Source organism: Lissotriton vulgaris, chromosome 7 (assembly GCF_964263255.1).
Source record: "Lissotriton vulgaris chromosome 7, aLisVul1.2, whole genome shotgun sequence".
Lineage (NCBI taxonomy): Eukaryota > Metazoa > Chordata > Amphibia > Caudata > Salamandridae > Lissotriton > Lissotriton vulgaris.
In genome coordinates, this window is record NC_141695.1 from 864,494,414 (window position 1) to 864,513,803 (window position 19,390).

Consider the following 19,390-nt stretch of genomic DNA (forward strand, 5'->3'; position numbering starts at 1 on the left):
TCAATTTCCTCGGACCTGACAATTCTCGCCTTGGTGCCTATTCTAATCATGGGCCCCACGCTGCAACTCTGGGCAATAGCTTGCTTACCCTCCACACCGGCCCCAACAGCGCTAGGATGCCTGGCTTCACCCTGGGGGTGCCCAGGAATGGACACTTCACAGGGAAAGCCAGGAAGGGTTCCACAGCGGTATGAGTAATAGCTCCAGGAAACCGTTTGGTGGCAGTGCGCTCTACAAATACCTTGACATTTACATTTACATTTAGGCTCCACTAGGTATCTATATGTTTCCATGTACAGCGTTGCTTCTGGCTGTCCCTGCGCTGCGGCCCGGCTCCCCCAATGTTCCTCCTCCTCTCTGCCATGTCCCCAATTCATTGCATAAAACACAGTTGATGGACAGAATGTAGAACAATGTCATACATTCACCCCAGTACAAGGATCTGGGCCTAAATCCATCGTTTTTTTGCACTCCACACCACCCTGGGTTAGACACTGGCTATATGCAAATCAGCTCTGACCCTGTGCCTCATGGGAACAGTCCAGTCCGAATTACCAAGCCATGTCTTTCCCAGATCGGAATCAAGCATCCAAGGACCGGTTTCTGGCTATCAGCCTTCATCAGCCTGGATAGCTTGACTCTAGTGGTGTGGAGAGCCTTGGTCTCACGTCTGAGTATACCCAGCACACTCGGGGTGAAAATTGCAAAAAACACAGTTGATGGACAGAATGTAGAACAATGTCATACATTCACCCCAGTACAAGGATCTGGGCCTAAATCCATCGTTTTTTTGCACTCCACACCACCCTGGGTTAGACACTGGCTATATGCAAATCAGCTCTGACCCTGTGCCTCATGGGAACAGTCCAGTCCGAACTACCAAGCCATGTCTTTCCCAGATCGGAATCAAGCATCCAAGGACCGGTTTCTGGCTATCAGCCTGGATAGCTTGACTCCAGTGGTGTGGAGAGCCTGGGACTCACGTCTGAGCATACCCAGCACACTCGGGGTGAAAATTGCAAAAAACAGGCCTATTCCCCAAAGGCCGCCCATCGCTGCTCCCTATCTGGTCGTTCGGCTGGTGCTCGCGTTCGCTATGGCGTGCACCCATTCTTGCTCCTCTTCCACTCTGCTTCCCTGGAGGCCGTACATCAGGTACATCTCTTTAGCGCCTTTCTGTGAGGGGGTTTCCTCCTGGACCGTTTTATTTAAATAATGCATGGGGGCATAAGCAGCGAAGTTGGGGCACCTGCGGTCCCCAAGGCGGTGTGGGGATAGCTCCTACTCTGCTTTGGACGTCCCGCTGAGCTTTTGGAGCAGCCCAGTGCATCGCCGCCGGCCTCCGATCTTCCCATCATCGCTCCTGGGTCTCCCCTCCAGCGTTCAGGTCCTCTCTCTGTCTGCGTGCAATATTTCAGGCGCAATGTAGCCTAAGTCTGCAGCCTCAGTCACGGTGTATTTTCCACTGGTAGGGCCTCTGGAATATTTGTGCCACCACACAGTTATCCCGGTCACCAATGCATGTTGGCTCGCACTCCTGAATCTAGCACATCTTTTTTTGTGGTCTGATGGAGTGGGATTCTGTCGTTTTCAGGATAAACAAGGGTTTGTGTGCGCGGAGTTTAAGGAGCCCATGTCCACCTTGTTGGCCGGTTATGTGACATTTTATAATGTAAAATTGTGATTTACTTTTGCAACAATCATACAATGTGGACTTTACAGTTCTGTGTTATTTCTAAGCAAGAAAACGGTATAAAAACCTTTGACTTGAATGTGGAAGTATGCATCTTAAAGTCTAGTGAACACATTCAGTCTTTTTTCCTGAGAAAATGGTATATTTGCGGGCATGCTATTATTTCCCAATACTGAACCAATTGTTGGTGAGGCTGGTGGACCGTGCCTGAAGTCCTTCTTGGGATTATTATTATTCTGGATAAGGAAGCATGATATATAGATGCCTTTCCCATTTAAATATAGGGAACAGGTGATATTGTTTTTCTTAAAGCAAAGACACTGTATCATTGCGTACGATTGTCCATATAGTGCCTTGGTGTTGAGCATGGTGGAACAGAGGTTGGAAGCACTCTGAAGCAAAGAGAATATCCATTCCAAACAACAGTCAGCACCCTCTTGCTACTTGCAATATAGCACCCTCTTGGCACTTGAAATATTTTGGCATTTTTTCAGATACTGAGAAATACAACTCCTCACCAGAGTGAAGTGAAGTACAGAAGGAAGGAGGTGGAGTTGTCATTGCCTGAATAGGAGGGTGGTTGTCATGAAGAATTAGCTGACTGGTGATAATTGGGGGACTTGGTTGTGGAGCCTCGCCTTTGATGATAATTGTTGCTGCTAGGGAGTATGCTATGTACATTCATATCTTGTGCATAGATCGCCGCCTAGTGTTGGGTCCGGATGATTGCACCTTGTTGTCCTGGAAGAGTCTTCGAAGTATCACAAGATAGGTGGCTCCTCCCCTGGACTACAGTGCGCATGGGCATCATCTCCATCCTCAGATTGTTTTTAGCCATTGTGGCAGGGATGGAGTCCAATACAATACTTGATGACCATGCTTACAAATAATTCTGACTGCTACAGCTGCGACAGGCACCGGGGAGGATGGGCGGGCGATATGAATGTTAGCGGCCCTATATGCCAAGAACAGACGCATACTGGTAAGTAGCATATTCCGTTCGAGGCATGTGGGCCGCTAAATTCATATCTTGTGCATAGAATAGATAGCAGTTTCCCCCTTAGCGGTGGTTGCCTGAGCCAGCTGCAGCAGCCTGAAAGAGGGACTTTAGAACAGCCTGTCCTACAGCAGCTTGCTGCTTGGAATGTACATCAACACAGTCGTGTTTGGTGAATGTATGTATGTTATTCCATGTGGCTGCTCTACATATGTCCTCTAATGGAATGTTACCCAGGAAAGCCATGAATGCCCCTAGCTTGCGTATTGAATGCGCTCTTGGGGGGACTGTTAGTGTGCGTTTAGCCTTCTGATAACAAATCTGAATACACTTAACAATCCATCTGGCTATACCTGATTTGGAAATGGGTTTGCCCTTGTGCTGTGGTGAAAAAGCAACAAAGAGTTGTTTAGTCTTCCTGAAATCCTTCGTCCTGTCTATATAGTACAGGAGAGCTCGTTTGACGTCTAATATGTGCAGTGATCTTTCTGCCACTGAGTCAGGATTAGGGAAGAAAACTGGCAGTTCAATAGTTTAATGTGGAACCGAGAAACTACCTTGGGCATGAATTTAGGGTCAGTGCGTAGTACCACCCTATTCGTGTGAACCTGTATAAAAGGTTCTTGAATGGTTAGGGCTTGCAGCTCGCTAACCCGTCTCAGAGACGTGATCGCTACTAAGAAGGCAACCTTCCAAGTTAGGAACTGTATCTCACAAGAGTGGAGAGGTTCGAAAGGGGGTCCCATCAGTCTGGTCAAAACTAAATTAAGATTCCAGACCGGTGAAGGTGGTCTTCTGGGTGGAATGACTCATTTGAGTCCTTCCATAAAAGCCTTTATGGCTGGCACTCTGAACAGTGAAAGGTGTTGCCTGTTCTGTAACTAAGCCGATATTGCCGCCAAATGGATACGTATAGAACTGTATGCCAGATTGCATCTGTATAAATGTAACAGGTAACAAATAATGGTCTGTGTTGATGCATCTAGCGGGTTTATGTCATGGTTGGAACAGTAAATGACAAAACGTTTCCATTTGGCAGCATAGCAGGCCCTAGTGGCAGGCCGTCTTGCCTCCTTAATGATGTCCATACAATCAGGAGGCAGATTCAGATACCCAAATTCTATGACTTCAGGAGCCATATCGCAAGGTTTAACTGTTGCGGATTTGGGTGCTGAACCTCGCCATGGCTCTGAGTGAGAAGACTGGGTGTAAGAAGCAGTCTTTGATGAGGCACCACGGAAAGTTCTAGGAAAGTGGTGTACCATGCTTGCCTCGCCCACGTTGGAGCAATCAGGATGAGAGTCATCGAGTGCTGTCTGAGTTTCCGTGCCACCAGAGGTATGAGCGGGGCCGGCGGAAAAGCGTACGCAAATCTGCCTGACCAGTTCATCCATATTGCATTGCCCTGAGACCGCGGGTGTGGGAACCTGGCAGCGAAGTTTGGGCATTTTGCGTTCTCGTTTGTGGCGAACAGGTCGATTTCTGGATGTCCCCACTGCTGGAAGTACGGTTGCAGCACGGAAGGATGAATCTCCCACTCGTGCACCTGATGGCTGTGCCTGCTGAGCAGATCCGCCATCTGGTTGTCCTGGCCTGGGAGGTGCTCCGCCATGAGGAAAATGTTCCTCTGAATGGCCCACTTCCACATGCTCTGTGCCAAGTGTGACAACTGTGGAGAGTGAGTACCTCCCTGCTTCTGAATGTAATACATGGCCGTCATGTTGTCCGTCCGGATCAACACGACCTTGTTGCACAGATGTATCTTGAATGCCTCCATTGCCATGAAGATTGCCATCAATTCCAGCAGATTGATGTGCATCTTCTTCTGTTGATCCGACCATAGTCCCTGCACTGTGTAATGAAGGAGATGCGCCCCCCACCCCAGGAGGGATGCGTCCGTCGTGAGCACTATTTGTGGTACAGGCTCCTGGAACGGTCGTCCCTTGCAAAGGTTGCGTGGATTCCACCAATGCAGAGAGTTGTACGCACGACCGGTCACCAACACTAGGTCTTTCAATTGTCCTTGAGCCTGATTCCACTGTCGTGCTAAACACTCTTGGAGCGGACGCATGTGCAGTCTCGCGTGTGGGACTATGAATATGCAGGAGGCCATGATGCCTATCAACTGCAGAAACACTCGCGCCTGTAGTGAGTGATGTGGTCTGAATTTGCGAATCAGTAGTTGCATGCAGTCGATTCGCACTGGGTTTGGCAGGGCTGTAGCTGTCACAGTGTCCAACGTCGCTCCCAGGTACTGCTGTACTTGAGCGGGTTTAAGATGCGACTTGGGATAGTTCAGAGAAAATCCCAAATTGTGCAGAAGATGTATTGTGCGGGACACGTGGCTGGCGCACTGCTGGGCCGACTTTGCTTGCACAAGCCAGTCGTCCAGGTAAGGGTAGACATGAATGTGTTGTCTCCGAAGGTGTGCCGCCACTGTCGCCAAGCACTTGGTGAACACTCTGGGAGCAGTGGTCACTCCAAAGGGTAGCACCTTGAACTGGTAATGCTTGTTCTGTATAGTGAACCTGAGGTATTTCCTGTGTGCCTGATGTATAGGTATATGGAAATATGCATCCTTCAGATCCAGAGTTGCCAGGAAATCCCCCTGACTGAGCAATGGCAGGACCTGCTGCAGAGTCAGCATGTGGAAATGTTCTGAAAGGATGTATAGGTTCAAGGGTCTCAGATCCAGAATGGGTCTGAGAGACCCGTCCTTCTTTGGGACTAAGAAATAGAGAGAGTACACCCCTGTTCCGTGCTCCTCTAGAGGCACCAGTTCTATGGCCCCTTTTTGCAGCATGCTGGCCACTTCTTGCTGTAATAAGGTTAAGTGCTCTGCGGACATAGGATGGTGTCTTGGCAGTATGTCGGGTGGAGTGGATGTCAGTTCTAAACAATACCCGTACTGGATAAGTTGCCTCACCCACCTGTCTGTGGTAATGCCTTCCCAGATGGCAGGAACTGCTGGAGTCGTCCCCCGACCGGTGTTATATGGTCCGGGGGCAGTGACAAGACGTCACTGTTTGGTATTTGCTGAGGACCTGGTGTTATTATTTCCACATCCTCTGCCTTTGGTGCTGTTACCACGGTATCCACCTCTATTGTTTTTGTTAAAGGTGGTCTGTGCACCACCTTTATTGTAATGTCTTTGCTGAGATGTTTGCCCCCCTGACGGCCATCTACTTCTATGAGCGACGAAAAGAACCCCCTCTGAACTGTTGAGACTGCAAGGCCCCCATAGACTTAGCCGTCTCGGTGTCCTTCTTGATCTTTTCAAGAATCGTGTCAACGTCAGGCCCAAACAAGAAATCTGGGTTAACGGGGTGATTGAGCAAACTTGTTTGTATTTCTGGCTTAAATCCTGAAATTCGTGACCATGCCTGCCTCCTTAGCATTACACTAGTGTTAATGGCCCTGGCTGCAGTGTCTGCTGAATCTAGGGCATACTTGATAGAAGCGTTTGATATCAGTTTCCCTTCCTGAATCAACATTTCCGCCCCTCTCTATATGCATCAGGCAAGTGTTGCAACAATTGCTCTAGTGTATCATAGTGAGCCCTATCGTATCTAGCCAGTAGAGCTTGTGTATTGGCTATTCTCCAAATATTCGCTGCCTGCGCATCAACCCGCTTCCCAGAGGCTTCTAATACTTTAGATTCTTTGTCTGGGGGAGGTGCATCACCACTTGTTTGTGAGTTCGCCCTCTTTCGGGCATTGGAGACAACCAAAGAGTCCAATGGCAATTGACCCCTTATATACGTAGGGTCCACAGGAGCAGGCCTGTATTTCTTTTCAATACGTGGGTTCACCACCCTTGCTCTGGTTGTGTCCTTGAAAATGTCATTGGCGTGCTTAAGGACACCCTTCAGCGTCGGCAGCGTCTTCACTGATCTGTCCGACATAGAGAAGGTATCAAACAGAAAGTCCTCCTCAACTGGGTCTGCATGCATGACCACATCATGGTTCAATGCTGCCCTTTCAATTAGAGCGTTGAACGCCGCAGTATCCTCTGCGGGGCTGTCTTTACTTGGTAACACTGGGTGTCCACCGTGCCTTGATCGTCGAGCACATCCAGCGAGTCATCCTGATTAGAGTCATCAGGATAGTTGAACTGCTCGTCATTTTGGTCATCCCCCCCACCATCTTCAGTGTGTGTGGGGGAATGTGTAAAGGCTTGTCCATAAGGCCTTACGGACTCTAAAAGAACTGGTGAGGAAGCAGAGTCTCTTTCCCTTTTAAGTGGAATTTGATAGGATTCCATTGGCTTCTCCGGCAAGATCTTCCGTTTGAAAAGGGTGAGTCTTCCGGTTGCAGAGTCAATGTACAACTTCTTTGAGTTTTCAGAAGAAGGTTGACTGGAACAGACGCCTTTAGGAGTGGCGGTCGGCCCCTTAAGTTTTGACATCAATTTCCAAGGGTCGGTGCCCTGTGCCAGCTTAGACGTTTTAGGTCTTGCGGTCGGAGGCAGTCCAAAAACTATAGGTGGAGGCCCCGATGGCTGTTTGACTTTTTCCACGGCCATCGCCAACTTCGAGCCAGTCGTTGTGCTGGGATTTCCAAAATGGCTGCGGCTTGATGCGTCACGCGGCCATTTTGTGCTGGTCTTCGAGAACCGTCACCAGCATCAACTTGTATGCATTCGGACTGAGGGGCGGCTGCGACTCAAGTCCGTCTTCAGTGTCCACGCCCCCGGGGGCAGCCTTAGGTGACGTCGCTCCGTCTCATTTGGCCTTTGGCACCTTCTTGGATGTACCGATCTTCGGGTTGGCACCCGTTTGTGACCCCGAAGGGGCAATGACACTCTGAGCCTTCTTAGGATCCGATGGAACGAGGCTTTGCGAAACGAATACTGGTATGACCAGTTTCGGTTTCGATTTGTCTTTAGTCAGTTTCGGTTTCGTTTTCGAAGGCGTACCCACCGAAGGCTCTGAAATATTCTTAGCCGGGCCTGGTTGCGGGGCTGTAGAATGAGTAAAAAGTTCTTGGCTAAGGCCTTCCGGCGATGCTACAACCTGAGCTTTTGACAAGACAGTGTCACTTTCGACCCCCGAAGCTTCGGTTGGGTCTTGCTCATCACTGGAGCCGCCCTCTGCGGCTCCAATGGCAATACCGTTGTCTCTTACCTCGACGGCTTCATCGTCTTCGATGTTCTCATCGTCTACCTCTTCTCCGTAGTAAGATTCTTGACAGGAGGCCGGGTGGGAGAAGTGCTCCGGTTCCTCCTCTTGGACGCCCTCGTCATCCCCAGCCTCGAAGATATCCTCCACATCCGACGCTCTCCGCGCCGATAGTCTCGCCTCATGTCGAAGAGCTAGCGCCTCTTCCGAGACAGACATCTGTTGCACACAGGGTGCACGTCTGAGAGAGGGTACTTCGCGTTACAGACTGGGCAACGTTTAAACAGGGCCTGGAATTCCATCGTCAATGTCTATCTTCGATCGGGCCTAAAAAGCTGGGAGCACACGTGCTCAAGTATCTGGGAACCCGGATAAGTTAACTCAGAACCGAAATAAGTACAATACCGACGCTTAAAGAGGCCTTCTGGCCTAAAGAAAACAAGTTTTTCCTATAGGTTCCGAACGAGAGTCACGGAACACATCCGAACCCAATGGCGGAAAAAAACAATCTGAGGATGGAGATGATGCCCATGCGCACTGTAGTCCAGGGGAGGAGCCACCTATCTCGTGATACTTCGAAGACTCTTCCAGGACAACAAGGTGCAATCATCCGGACCCAACACTAGGCGGCGATCTATGCACAAGATATGAATTTAGCGGCCCACATGCCTCGAACAATGGTGTTTTTTATTGGTGGTACTGAGTTTTTAAATACTTGCCCCATTCCTCCAGTCCAACTGTTTTTAGCATTTCTGCTTCATTATAATCACTCAAAGTAACTCCACCTCTGCATATTGTCCAAATAAAAAGAGTTTGAGAATGGAAGATTCAGGATCTTCAGTTAGGTATCCGGTTTCAACTATGTGAGGCAAAGCTATACCAAAATCTTAGTATTGCAAGTTATGTCAAGTATATACTCAACTTTATCAATTGGTTAGGGAGTATGAGACCTTCCTGAACCATCTCACAGTATTCTGCTTTTGCTCTCTGGGGAGCTTGTTCACAAACCTTTTGACAGATTCTCATAGGGATCCGTCAAGTATTGCAGCACAGGCAGATTTTAGAACTGTTGAGGGTGTTCCGTCCATTTTATTACCTGACACATCCATTCTTTTCATTTCCCTAGCAGGCGAAGAATATGTCTCTGGAACTGATGCACATCTCTTTCCAACAGATGACACTGTAACCAAATCTGGTTTTGGTTACAGAAGAAGAAAGGCCAGGCTCTTCTCAGAGGTCTGCAGTTTTTCAAGTCAAGGAGTAGAGTTTTTTGTCCATGTAAAAAGTTCCCCATTTCAAACATCCCTGCCACTAGTGGGAGCAGAGGTCTAGGTTCTACTATGAGCTGTAACAGTCTCCATCATGACTGAAACAGCTATTTGGGAATACTCCACTGGAATATTAAGCTTGAATGTACCTTTCTTTAATACCTCTTGGAAAGTAATAATATCATCCGCTGTACAAATTCTTGACAGTTAATCTGTGATCGAAGTAGGTGTATAAGAGACATTGTCACTATCCGAATCATCAGAAGCTCTGCCAAGAGATGTAAATGGGGCCCTCTAACATTTACGTGACGGATAATCGCCCTGTAGAGCTAGTAAAGGTTGTTGAAGATGATGAGTTATCTCAGATGGTGGGCACGACTTAGGAAATCAGTAAGTGAATAGAAGCCTTTTCCTACTGAGGAACATTGACATTAGATTGGATCCCATAATGCCCTTCGGACTAGAGGTGATGGAGGCAAGAGAAGCCTCAGCTGAGTTTGAAGAAGACCCTCCAAAGGTATTTTGAATGACAGAGTCCTGTGAAGAACAAAGGACTCAATTGGAATATACCAATATCTAATGGATTGACACCAATCTGCCTGTCAGTCTCATGTCAACCCTGCTATGATCGCAAAAGGTTTGTGGGTCATATCTCTTGCCAATGTAGAGATGTTCAATACCAGTTAAGAGTGCTGATGACAGGAGAGATGAGATTGATGATATTTCCGTTTCTTCTGCTTGCTGCGCATTTTCCCTTGTGATGTCTCTCTCTTTGAGGCCCATTGAGCTAAGGGGTGCGTCACAGTATACAGGCCCTATTATTTTTCTTCATGCCTTCGGCTGTGAGGTCATCTAATTTTCCTTTTGGCTGATGCCTTATCTGTACATCAGTGTTTTTCTGCACATATTGAAGCAAAATGCACACTCCTTGGTGGAGTGAGAGAGGCAGACATCACACAGACCTGGTGGAAGTCATAGGAAGTTTTCTTCTTTGCACACGAAGGGCACGGGACAAAAAGAAAAGGCATTTTAAGCAAAACAGATAAAGCTTTAAAACATTTCCTAGGGAAGGGAAAAGTCAAGAAAAGATGGAAGAATAAGTGCCCTAAAAGAAGTTATGCAGAAAAGTAGGGTAAAAACGACCACAGTGTTCTAAGGTTCTACTCTCATGACCCACAAAAAAGAACTGGCTTTAAGAGGCAAATACCTGATCCAGACGTCATGGGATTGGAAGCACCTAAAATCTTAAAGGGTCAGGCTTTTTTCAACTTTCCTAAAATTAAGCCTATCAGACTGCATTTTCCTCATTTGTAAATAGGCGAGTCTGCAGGTAAAGTTGCTGCAATGTAGTTTTGAAAAGGGAGTTTCTTTATGGTTTATTCTAAAACGTGGAAAAACTGGCTGTAGCTATGCTTTGGAGGGTGGAAGCTGACCCCGACATGCTGTACTATTCACTGAAACATGTATGAATACATTTATAAGTAGATTTAAAATGTTTTTAGGTCCCCACAGGACTATCAATCAGGATCCCATGATGCAGAAAGTGGCTTATCTGTAACAGTGGTCTTGTGGCATGATCATGTTATAGATTACCATGTGACGCACTCATCCTCCCCAGGACGTGGAAGGTAGGCAAATAGGTAATTCAATACATATATGCCTACATCATCATATGATCTAATCTAAAGGCACGCTTCACAACAATGTTTTTCAAGCCTGTTCGTTGGAGGTCTGTTTTGAAACACACCCATTTCAAAGGCAAAGGTTTGGCTTAAAAATAATTCAGTATCACTAGCTAGTGGTTTATGAGCAAATATGTAAATCTATAATACGGTTAATGCTGCATAATATGCTTTTTGTAGTTGCATGGCATGGAATTCAATTCGCTTTCAATCAAGGAATCTGTGATGGTGATTTCCTAGGTGACTTTGAAGCAGATTTGTGAATGAGATTATTCAGTTCCATCAGGTCTTTTTATGATTTATAGCATGAGCAATTATTTTTTTTGTTTATAGATGGAGTCCTTTTGCTGTTGGTTAGATGGAATTACTAAGGAGAATGTGTCTAGATTCCTTGCAGATCTATTGTGTTTGCTTGTGCACATTCTCGCTCTTTACTTTGTTCATGATTTTCTCAGCTTACTCTTAATGCCAGTGTAGCCTTTTTCCCATTGTAAATTTCTTTAGACTTCTAACTTGTGTCTAGACCTTGCTTTTAATTATAGTGAAAAAGACACAAATGATGCACAAAATGCAGAACAAATCAATCATTCACCCCCAGTCAAGAGATTTGGGTAAATGCATTGGTTTGCTCACCGTGCCACCCCAGTTTAGACCCAGCCATATGCAACCAACACTCACAAGCCACTTCAGGGGTTGCTTACCATTAACATGCCCTGAGTATACAGCTCTCACTGCTGTCAACTGGATTTGTTTTCTTCATCCGTCTATCCTACTGTTTCCCCACCAGCAGACATACACTGCTATTGTTAAAGTAGTTTTCATCTCCCAGCAAAGGACCTTTGTTATTGCACCACCATATTCTATCCCTGTGCCATCCAGCCTACCGTTTAAACTGTGTCTCAATGCCAACCATCACAGCCATTTAGTCAGAAGTGATAACATTTCTAATTTGGTTTCAAGTACAACAAATCGGTCCCAATATATGTTTAGTTAAGTAGTACATGTGTAAAACGGTGGCAGAGGGGTTAGATCCGGGAACAGAAAGTGACCAGCACCAAATCGTTGCTCCCCACCCCCAATAAAGTTAATTTACACATGTTTAAAACATTTAGCAATTTATTTTAAATACCTTATAAAAAGAGACCACATTCAACTTTTTAAAAAAAATCCTCATACATCATTATAGAATAATCATCTGTTGTATCAAAGGTTCTAAGATTAAAGTGCTACTGATGCCCTTCACTTTCTACAAACACGTTCCTCTGGTTACCACTCCTTTCAAAATCTTCACGATCAGTGTTCCGTGTTTGGTGCGCAAGGCTCCACGCAGGGCAAAATCAGATTTGTAAGAAAGGATACAGGACAAACGACAAACTGACGTTCAACTGAATTGTTGGCCTACTTTTAGGAAGCCATTTTCATGAGACACGAATTATAAAAGTTTGCTATATTAATCTTTACAGCTTCAACTAACCTGGACTGCCTTTGCAATTAGTGCTTGAGATATGAGTGCCAAAACAGCAAAATGACGAGGCATGTACAGAGAAGAATGCACTGTCTCCTCTTATAAACTATATAATTACTGAGAGACCAACTGCCGCTCTGGACAAGCTGGCTACTCGAAGTTGCAACTTTTCAACACAGGTGTGCTTGTCAGATGCGAAAAGTTGCACTGATGCACAGCCTCATTTTGTAAATTAGGAAAATAACATGCAGGCGATGAGATCAATTTCATAAAGTCATCAACCTACCAGCCCTAATAATAGACCCTTCGTCTCACAAAATTCTATTTTGAATCAAAAGTGAGACAGAAGCAATGCCGACAAGTAGAGGTTTTTCTACACTTTTATTAGCAGCTATGGTCTCAAATCCATATTAGCCTGAATCCAAGGACCCCACCGGACTTTAGAAGACAACCCTTCTCTAGTAATGGGACTCTATGGTCATGTTAGATATGCTGTATCACCAGAGCAATGCCAGACGCAATCTGTAAAATGGACAAAAATGCCTAATACAGCATTTGTAGCGCTATCAGTTCTGTTTGAGGGGTGAGTCCTGCAACTTTATTTCACATAATTTGGTTTTGTGGTAAAAAAAGTTATTTTAATACCTTTAATGCCCATCTTTCCATTTTTGTTTGCCTGGAATGTAACTGCCGTTTTGATTTTATTTCACAACAAATAATACAGTAGGTGATCGTTAATGGATGGCACTTCTTAGCCTAATGCATACTTGTGTTTGCAACCTTTCAAGAAGACATCTATTTATGTTTCAGACACGTTCCTATGAAATCTTGAAAGTTGCAATACGAAAACATGTAGTAGCTTATGGAATATGGTAGAGGTAGCATCTTTCGAAACAGCTTGCGGGTAGCTTTTCCCAAATTCCTTTGTGCAGCAGCACAGTGGCACAGGATTGAAAAGTGGTACCTCCACTTGACCTATCCATAGACCCCTCCTCATGTCAATGGCTGCCATATCTGGTTGCTATAATCCTCTCTGCTTTTGATTGATCGGATACCAATGAAAACTAGAAGGCTTTTTTCAGCGTTTATGTAGATCATAGATAAAGTTCAAAGTTGAGAAAATGAACAAGACAATTAATGTCAGAACACACCCAGCAGCTCTACTTGGCAGACACATGATATGGATTCCAGCATTTTGCCGAGGAGAGTTGGAGACAGCCAGGACACAATTGGTTAACATACTTAATACAGTTCATTTACCTCTGGACGAACAAGGCACTAGGTAAGGGTACACATTCTGGCATTTCTTGTTTTATGACTAAACTGGAATGACACGTTTTCCTAAACCCATCTCTTTTGTGCATATATAATGGAGTGAGCCTGATAACTTGTCTATTCTTCAAAAGTTGAGATAATTTCTGCAAGTTGAAAATTAGTTGAATGATAAATGAGATGACGTATTCAGGAAATATTGTCAGGCACAAGGTGTTTAAACAGTCTCACAAGGGGTATACACCGTACTTATGAGTAAACTAATTACATCTTCAAGAAAAAACAAAGTCAAACTTTTTCAAAAACATACAGAAATGGGTGATTTACGCCTAAGTTAAACTGGGTTCTTTAGTAATGAAGGCTCTTAATAATTTCGTTCCAGGTACTCCACTTTGTTTTTGAAAAAATCTCCTATTGAGATTATCAAACACAAATGACCTGAGTTGTCATGAGCTGCTGGTCAAATCTGCTCAACCTTTCTTAAGAGTGTTTAGAGGTCACTCGACCTCTCATCAATGTAACTCTGAAGACTCTAAACGTCTCAATCGATCAACCTGTATAAAAACATCACATTCAATTCAAACAGAAACTCGTGCAGAATGGTTAGAATTGAGCCAGTCTTAGGCACTTGAAACAGCTAGGCCCCAGTTAACAACCTAATTAGGGAGTGTAGCATTACATAAAGCATCCTAAAGTTACTTGTCACATATCCTTCGTTGTTTTAGAGTTAAACCTCACTTTCCAAAGTAATTAGGCCCATCCATACGAATACCGAAGTAGGTGAAATGGAGATTACACGAGGTTATCGAAACGCACTGTTGTCTCCTTTGACAAACGAACCACTAGGTACCAACGTTCACCAACACCTTGCTTCCAACAGCAGGAAAAATAAGTTAATTTCTATTGTCTGAAACAAACTGACAACATTTAGTAGCAAAATGCCCATAAGTGGATGAAACGTATCTCCTCAAAGTCTCTGTACTTAGACACAAACGGTGAGTGACATGTGCCACAGTAGCAAAAGGCGTACTTTGCTTCTTACAAGGAGATGCATTCTGTACAGTGCTTGGATGTGTATACATGAATCCGAGGCTACTTGTCATTCGCTTCCTGCTTGAGGAGAATGTGCTATCAGTTCAGCTCTTCACATTCAGGAGGTCATCAATGTGCTAGGATGATGCCACAATCGGAGAGTGAAGCCCACTGCCCTAATATGCTCATGAGGCACTCTGGAATTTCAGTGAAGTAAAAAATGCAAATTGTCTGGAGTTAGTGGACGCAGCATTCTTGGTATAAGAGTTCAAACTGGTCTTCACACACAAAGCTCTAATTTCACCCCGCCACAACATTCATTTAAAAACTAATTTCTTCATTTTGTGGTATCCTCCGCCCAATAAAAATATAGTTGTAAATATAAATTTATAGGTCTATTTTAGGTCACTACAAGTCCTTGTTCCTGTTAAGGTTCTGTAAAATTGTGTGGTTTGTATATTCAAATATCCATTGCTGACTTAATGCTGAAGGGTTGCAGATGTTCATGAAAACCTTGCGTTCAGAAGGGCTGCAGTCCATGCAGCTGCCGCTGATAGGGTGGTATAGTGTTTTGTCCTGTAAGGAGAAATGTAGAAAAGGGATACAGCTGAAACGATTATATTGTTAAAACAGTTACACACTGAAAAATAAAGCGCAAATACAACGGTGCTACGACTGTCTTTCGAACAATGTACATCAGTTTAGTTTATTCACTTAAGATGGTGCGATTTCGCAAAGGACATTGTAGTGTCTAAAAATATAACAAGCATTAGCAAAGCAGAGTCAATTTAGGTTTCCAAAGAAACTTTATTCAAACCAGACCATGGACTATCCAGCTCCCCAGCCAGCCATGGAATGACTGGTCTCGGACATCCCCCTGAAGACCATGACATTTCAGGCTCGAGCTGGCATTCTTTAAAGGCAAAGCAAATTACAACACATCCCCTTTACAACAAAATGAAGGAGTAAAGAAAACAACACAAAAAAGAATGAAAGGAAACTTAGCATAAGGAGAATCTATGCACACAACCATATGACTTCGAGAGGAACATAATCTTCACACTTGGCTGGTACTCTTTTACATCTATTTTAGGAGGATCTGCACAAACCATCATCACAGCAACCAGTGCTTCCAGGAACATTGGCACCAGGAAACCCAGTAACATTGGCAAATTTACCAAGTCCTGACATACTCCAAGTACTACCTGTGTTGACTGTCACAACATTTTTCTTGATGGCTGTGATGGTGTAGGGACCCATAAAGCCAGAAGGTCCCTTACAGCCATGTCTCACCTTCTTCACAAGAACTTGATCCCCAACATTGCATTTCTTCCCTTTAACCGACATTTTAGCATCATACCTCAATGTATACTTTTGTTGATAATCTAGAAGCCTGGTCCTACTTGATTCATCAGAAATGCCACTTTTGTTACTCATGGGTGACCACACAGGATTTAATTTAGAATTAGCCATCCTCCCCCTCAAAGGGAGACCTCTGCGTGACAACATTGGGGGTAGTTCGATCAGCCCACCACGATTCTCTCAAAACACTCTCAAAAGACAGTCTAGATTCTAGTGCCCTCTGTGCACAGCTTTTAACCACCCAGTTCCTTCTTTCCGTTAGGCCATTGGCTTGTGATGCATACAGGGCTGTCTTCTGATGGACAATCCCAAAATCTTTGAGAAAAACATGCATCTCCTGGAACGCAAATTGCACTCCGTTATCAATGACCAAATATGTTGGCACACTCTCACTCTCAAAAACATCTTTCAAAAACTCATAGTTCTAGTATTGACTACACTCACAAATTTAGTCACTACCCACTAAGAGGTGTAGCCCACAGAAAGAGTACAAACCTTTCATATGAAGTCATTAGCTCAAACAGACCAATTATGTCTAAACCCAACTTGGACCAAACCATCTCCGGAACATCAACTGGAGACAAAGGAGCATGATTGGCAACATTGGATTTATCATTGGTTGCACACAGCTGACATTCCTTGACCACCCCTTAAATCATATGGTCCATACCAGGCCACAAATATCTCGCTCTTGCCTGAGCTTATGTGAGAATCCTGCCAAGATGTCACATCTTGGTCAAGTGTCTTGTTAGGCCATCCTATGGTGATAATGAGCTTGAGAGAGGGAGACACTTTGTCCTCATCAACACTCTTCGACCACTCTTCTTTTGACAACGTTGGTTCAGCAACCCAATTCACACTGAGCCTCTTCATCACCCTGCTCATACTCCAAAGGTAGACGTGAAAAACAGTCTGCAGACGTGTTGGCCAAACCTGGAATGTATTGAACATGAAAATTGTATTCTTGGGAGTCCTTCGGTCCAACTTTTGATTTGGGGAGTCATGTGATCACTATGATGACAAGAAAAGACTTGCACCAATGGTCGGGGATCAGACCTGACTAAGAATGGAATACCCCAAAAATAAAATTTTAAATGTCTTGTGAGAAGTTGTCTTGATATATGATGTTTCCAATTCTGGAACCACCTTGTATCAGTCCAAACAATCCCTTATGGGGTCTGGTTGTAATTCAACCTTATAGACAAGCTATCCTAGGGGTAGCATGGACGAAGCAGCCTGAAAGGCTAAACTCAAGAGGTCGTGTTAAGCGAGCTGTTTTACCAATCACAATCCTGTAATATCAAATGAAAGGACACCACACAAGTATATATTATAAAAATATATGTATTTATTACTAGAATAATCCCCAGTACTCTTTATGAGTAAAGGGGCTTAAGCGTTTAAACAAAAGCACAGTTAAACATATAAAAGTTGCACAATTATGGATGAGGGCGGGTCAAGTCAAGTCAAGTCAATAAATTTATATAGCGCGCTACATACCCAGAGGGTCTCAAGGCGCTTGAAGAGGGGTGGGGAATTACTTCTCGAATATCCAGGTTTTAAGTTGCTTTCTGAATGCTAGGTGGTTTTGAGTGAGGCGAAGGTGCATGGGAAGTGAGTTCCACATTTTGGCCGCTAGGTAGGAGAATGATCTTCCTCCCATGGTGGTTTTGTTGACGCGGGGAACAGCACCGAGGGCTTGGTTGGAAGAGCGCAGCTGGCGGGGGGGGGGGTGGGGGGGGGGGGTGTAGAAGGAAAGACGTGTATTGAGGCAATCGGGTCCAAGTTCGTAAAGAGCTTTGTGTGCGTGGGTGAGGAGGCGGAAAGTTATCCTCTTATTGACGGGGAGCCAGTGAAGGTTTTTCAGGTGACCAGAAATGTGTTCTTTACGCGGGATGTCTAATATGAGTCTGGCTGATGCGTTCTGGATGCGTTGGAGTTTTTTCTGAAGTTTTGCGGTGGTGCCGGCGTAAAGGGTGTTTCCGTAGTCCAGGCGGCTTGTAACCAGTGCGTGGGTGACCATTTTTCTAGTTTCGGTGGGGGTGAGGAAATGTTTTTTTGAGCATACGAAGAATGTTGAAGCAAGATGAAGAGACGGCGTTGACTTGTCTGGTCATCGAGAGTGAGGAATCCAGGATGACGCCTAGGTTCCGTGCGTGATCCTTCGGGATGGGTGCTTTTCCAAGGGCCTCTGGCCACCAAGAGTCGTCCCAGGCGGAGGGGGAGGTACCTAAGATAAGGACTTCTGTTTTGTCTGAATTCAGTTTCAGACGGCTATTCTTCATCCATTCGGCTACCCTTTTTCATTCCTTCATGTAGGTTGTTTTTGGCGATGTTTGGGTCTTTGGTGAGTGAGAGGATCAGTTGAGTGTCATCAGCGTAGGAGATGATGTTGAGGTTGTGTTGGCGTGCGATGGTCGCGAGGGGGCTCATGTATACGTTGAAGAGGGTGGGGCTGAGTGAAGATCCTTGTGGTACGCCGCAGATGACTTCTGTGGCCTCTGACTTGAATGGTGGGAGGCGTACTCTCTGAGTTCTTCCGGCAAGGAATGAGGTGATCCATTCCAGTGCTTTTCCTTGGATTCCGATGTTTCTGAGTCGTTGTAACAGGGTGTTATGACAGACTGTGTCGAAGGCTGCGGAGAGGTCGAGGAGGATTAGGGCGACTGTGTCTCCATTGTCCAGTAGAGTTCGGATGTCGTCTGTTGCTGCGATGAGTGCGGTCTCAGTACTGTTTTTGGCTCGGAAGCCGGACTGTGAGGAGTCGAGGGATTTGTTGGCTTCGAGGAAGGCGGCGAGCTGGTTGTTGACAGCTTTCTCGATGACTTTGGCCGGGAATGGAAGGAGCGAGATGGGGCGGTAGTTTTTGAGTTCGGTGGGGTCAGCTGTGGGTTTTTTCAGAAGGGCGCTGAGTTCGGCGTGTTTCCAGCTTTCTGGGAAGGTGCCGGAGTTGAGGGAACAGTTGATGACGTCTCGGAGGTGTGGTGCTATGATGGAGTCTGCTTTGTTGAAGATGTGGTGAGGGCATGGGTCTGTGGGGGATCCTGAGTGGATGGAGTTCATCAGGCGGATGGTGTCCTCAGTGGAGATTTGGTTCTAGTCATTAAGGATGTTCAAGGGGGGTGAAGGTACGGCAGAGGGTTGGGTGGGTTGGTCTTCGGGTTGGTTGTCAAAGCTGTTGTGGATGTCTGCGATTTTGTCGTGGAAGAACGAAGCTAGGGAGTCGCAAAGGGTTTGAGAGAGGGTGATGTCGTTGGAGTTGGCAGTGGGGTTGGTAAACTCTTTGACGATGTTGAATAATTCCTTGCTGTTGTGGGCGTTTTTGTCTAGTCGGTCTTTGAAAGCGGTTTTCTTGGCAGTCCGGATCAATTGGTGGTGTATGCGGGTGGCGTTTTTGAAGGCGTCCCTGGTGTTGGTGTTTGGGTCTTTTTTCCAAGCTCTCTCAAGGGAGCGACAGAGTTTCTTGGATTTCTTAAGATCCTCGTTGAACCAGGGGGCGT

At 45.4% G+C, this 19,390-nt stretch overlaps 1 protein-coding gene across 1 annotated transcript in view; it reads right to left on the minus strand.

Annotated features, from left to right (window-relative positions):
• Positions 1 to 11,857: 11,857 nt before the first annotated feature.
• GALNT10 (polypeptide N-acetylgalactosaminyltransferase 10) overlaps positions 11,858 to 19,390 on the minus strand; it is a 952,883-nt gene continuing 945,350 nt past the window's right edge. Inside the window, exon 12 of the mRNA XM_086931255.1 lies at positions 11,858 to 15,104. Coding sequence (XP_086787381.1) covers positions 14,937 to 15,104 — 168 coding nt within the window. The 3' untranslated portion in view covers positions 11,858 to 14,936. The remainder of the gene's footprint in view (positions 15,105 to 19,390) is intronic.